The 2,887-nt window shown below is 50.0% G+C and overlaps 1 protein-coding gene across 1 annotated transcript in view; it reads right to left on the reverse strand.

The window, feature by feature from the left end:
- The window catches only part of DNAJC16 (DnaJ (Hsp40) homolog, subfamily C, member 16), a 46,049-nt gene extending 43,929 nt beyond the window's left edge, over positions 1-2,120 (reverse strand). The window contains exons 1-3 of the mRNA XM_011939947.1: positions 1,989-2,120; positions 1,778-1,861; positions 1,349-1,675 (exon numbers count right to left, since the gene is read on the reverse strand). Of these exons, the coding sequence (XP_011795337.1) occupies positions 1,349-1,675; positions 1,778-1,861; positions 1,989-2,120 (543 nt within the window). The remainder of the gene's footprint in view (positions 1-1,348; positions 1,676-1,777; positions 1,862-1,988) is intronic.
- Between the last annotated feature and the right edge of the window lie 767 nt (positions 2,121-2,887).

Consider the following 2,887-nt stretch of genomic DNA (forward strand, 5'->3'; position numbering starts at 1 on the left):
CCCAGGCTGGAGTGCAATGGCCGGATCTCCGTTCACCGCAATCTCCGCCTCCCAGGTTCAAGCAATTCTCCTGTCTCAGCCTCCCGAGTAGCCGGGATTACAGGCATGCGCCACCACGCTTAGCTAATTTTTTGTATTTTTAGTAGAGATGGGGTTTCACCATGTTGGCCAGGCTGGTTTTGAACTCTTGACCTCAGGTGATCCACCTGTCTTGGCCTCCCAAATTGTTGGGATTACAGGCGTGAGCCATCGCACTGGCCAATATGGTCATTATTAATGGAAACCTCAGATGAGAAAAAGTGGCAAGAAAAAATTCAGTTTTCCATGTGAAGAAGAATTAATGGCAAAGACCAAACAGCAGACGTGGTCTTTAAAAGTTTTAAGCTCGGCCAGCGCGGTGGCTCAAGCCTGTAATCCCAGCACTTTGGGAGGCCGAGACGGGCGGATCACGAGGTCAGGAGATCGACACCATCCTGGTTAACACGGTGAAACCCCGTCTCTACTAAAAAATACAAAAAAACGAGCTGGGCGAGGTGGCGGGCGCCTGTAGTTCCAGCTACTCGGGAGGCTGAGGCAGGAGAACGGCGTAAAAAAACCCAGGAGGCAGAGCTTGCAGTGAGCTGAGATCCGGCCACTGCACTCCAGCCTGGGCGACAGAGCGAGACTCCAGTCTCAAAAAAAAATAAAAAAAAAAAAAATTTTAAGCTCCATCTCTGGTGAGTACAGTGACTTAATTCATTGTGAATTTTGGAAATAATCCTGGCTGGTTAATGAACAGGGTAGTGCTGGAATTGTGGATATTTATACTCCACAATTATGATCGCTGTTATACCCTACGAGGTTTTTTTTTTTCAATTTATCTTGATTTCTCATAAGGTAATACAGTTTTAAGGTTCAAGTGTCTACTGTGACACCTTACTGAAGAGGGGCAAAGCTATAACAGTGGTAGATTTCTGTAAGTGCAAGTTTAATGCCGCCTGGGGGTCCTCACAAAATTGACTAATCTGATGATCAATGTTTAAAATTGCATACGTGCTGAATAAAATCCTAAAACAAACCAGTTTCTTCTTTGCTAAGGCAACCTATTATAGCCTACAAAACACGTGAAGGAGATGCAGCTACTGGTTAAGCATAAGGGTTGAAGGCTGGGATCTATTCTCCACTACTTTATTACCTTGGGCAAATTATTTAAACTTACTAAGCATCAGCGTCCTTATTCATAAAATGGGAATGAAAACTACTACCTTGAAGGATCATGTGGGGACTAAATGCATCTAAAGGGTTTACTGAGCCCAGAGTCAACAGTCAATAAATGGTCGTTAGTGCTATTATTTCTACCATGCAGTACGATCGCTGCCTTATTTAATTGTGTCAGTTCCTTCCAGTTAGAGGGCCCGAGTGGCAGCGGTCTGGGAAGTTCTTTCGCTGACATGCGAGATAGACGGCGCCGACCTCGGAGCAGCAAACACCTGCCCAACAGGTAGGCTGCCAACCCTCTGGGCAGCATCTCCAGGACCACGAAGAGGCTCCCAGAGACAAGCTTCAGGTCTAAGACCCGCCTCGCGCTCCCGCCGGAGGTCGCAACACTGCAGGAGACAGCCCCCTCCCCCGCCGCCCTCCGAGAGCCCAGGGCCCGGCCCTGTTGGCTCCCGGCTGCCCCCGGGCCCAGCAGTGACTGGAAACGAGAAGGAACTGACGGGAAATCCCTGAGTCGACCTGGCCCCGCCGCGTCCGCGGTTCCGCGCGTCACGCCGGGAAGGAGTTACCGGGAAAGTACACCGGCCCAACCGGCTGCAGCGTCCGTGCTCCAGTTAGTTCGCCCGGCCTGGAGCTTCCCGTCCACAACAGCGCTCGCCGGGGCCTGGGGAGGGGAAAGAGGCGGGGACAAGTCCGAGGGGAGTCACGTGACGCTTAAAGGTCCATCGCACTGAAGGCGCGGACTGAAAAGGTCGAGAGTGTCTACTTGGCGAATCTATATTGACCCTTGCCACTCGCCGTCTACGCGTGGACGTGGGGCGGTTGCTATAGGAACCAGGGGCGCTCTTTGGTTGCTTCCAAAGGATTGATCGTGACCAAAGAGGCCAAAACGTGCCTCCTAGCGAGGCGAAGTCGCTATGCATGATGGGATGCCAGAAAGACCTCCTCTATCCAGGAAGGCGTTTCCGCTACTACCGGGAGATGGCCCTCGTCCAGCAACAGTTGCTAGGATGGGGACGCAATCTCTGGTCCCTATTCTCTTTAACCCTATTCATAGAATCCTAGAGCGTCAGATTGGAAGGGCCCTTAGGGATTCTTTAACTCTCCAACTCCTGCAATATTGATAGGGAGACTGAGGTCCAGAGAGGGGCAGGGATTTGCCCAAGGCCTAGAATCCAGGATTCCTTTTATTTTTGTTTACTGATTTTTTTTTTGAGTTGAGAGAATCCAGGACTCCTAATCCCGTTTACCGAAAGGCGAGCTCCACCCAAGAATGTACCAGTCTCCGCCTTAAGCACGGGGAAAGGGCGGTGGGGGCTGTGAAAGGGATAAAGCACAAGTGAGTGAGGGAAACTTTCTTTGAGCCAATGAGATAGATCCCTTGGGGATATAAAGAGCTTTCATCTCTCTCTCTCTCTCTGCCCTGTTTTTATTTTTTTCTTTGCATTTATCACTAACATACTATGTCTTTTATTTATTTATATAGTTTATCACCTGATCCTTCCACTGGAATGTAAACTCTAAAAGCAGGAGTTTTGTTTTGTTCACCTCCATATTCTCAGTGTTTGACTACAGCCTCAATAAATATTCGGAGAGGCCGGGCGCGGTGGCTCAAGCCTGTAATTCCAGCACTTTGGGGGGCCGAGACGGGCGGATCACGAGGTCAGGAGATCGAGACCATCCTGGCTAA

The sequence above is a fragment of the Colobus angolensis genome, unplaced genomic scaffold (assembly GCF_000951035.1).
Source record: "Colobus angolensis palliatus isolate OR3802 unplaced genomic scaffold, Cang.pa_1.0 Scaffold185, whole genome shotgun sequence".
Taxonomy (NCBI): domain Eukaryota; kingdom Metazoa; phylum Chordata; class Mammalia; order Primates; family Cercopithecidae; genus Colobus; species Colobus angolensis.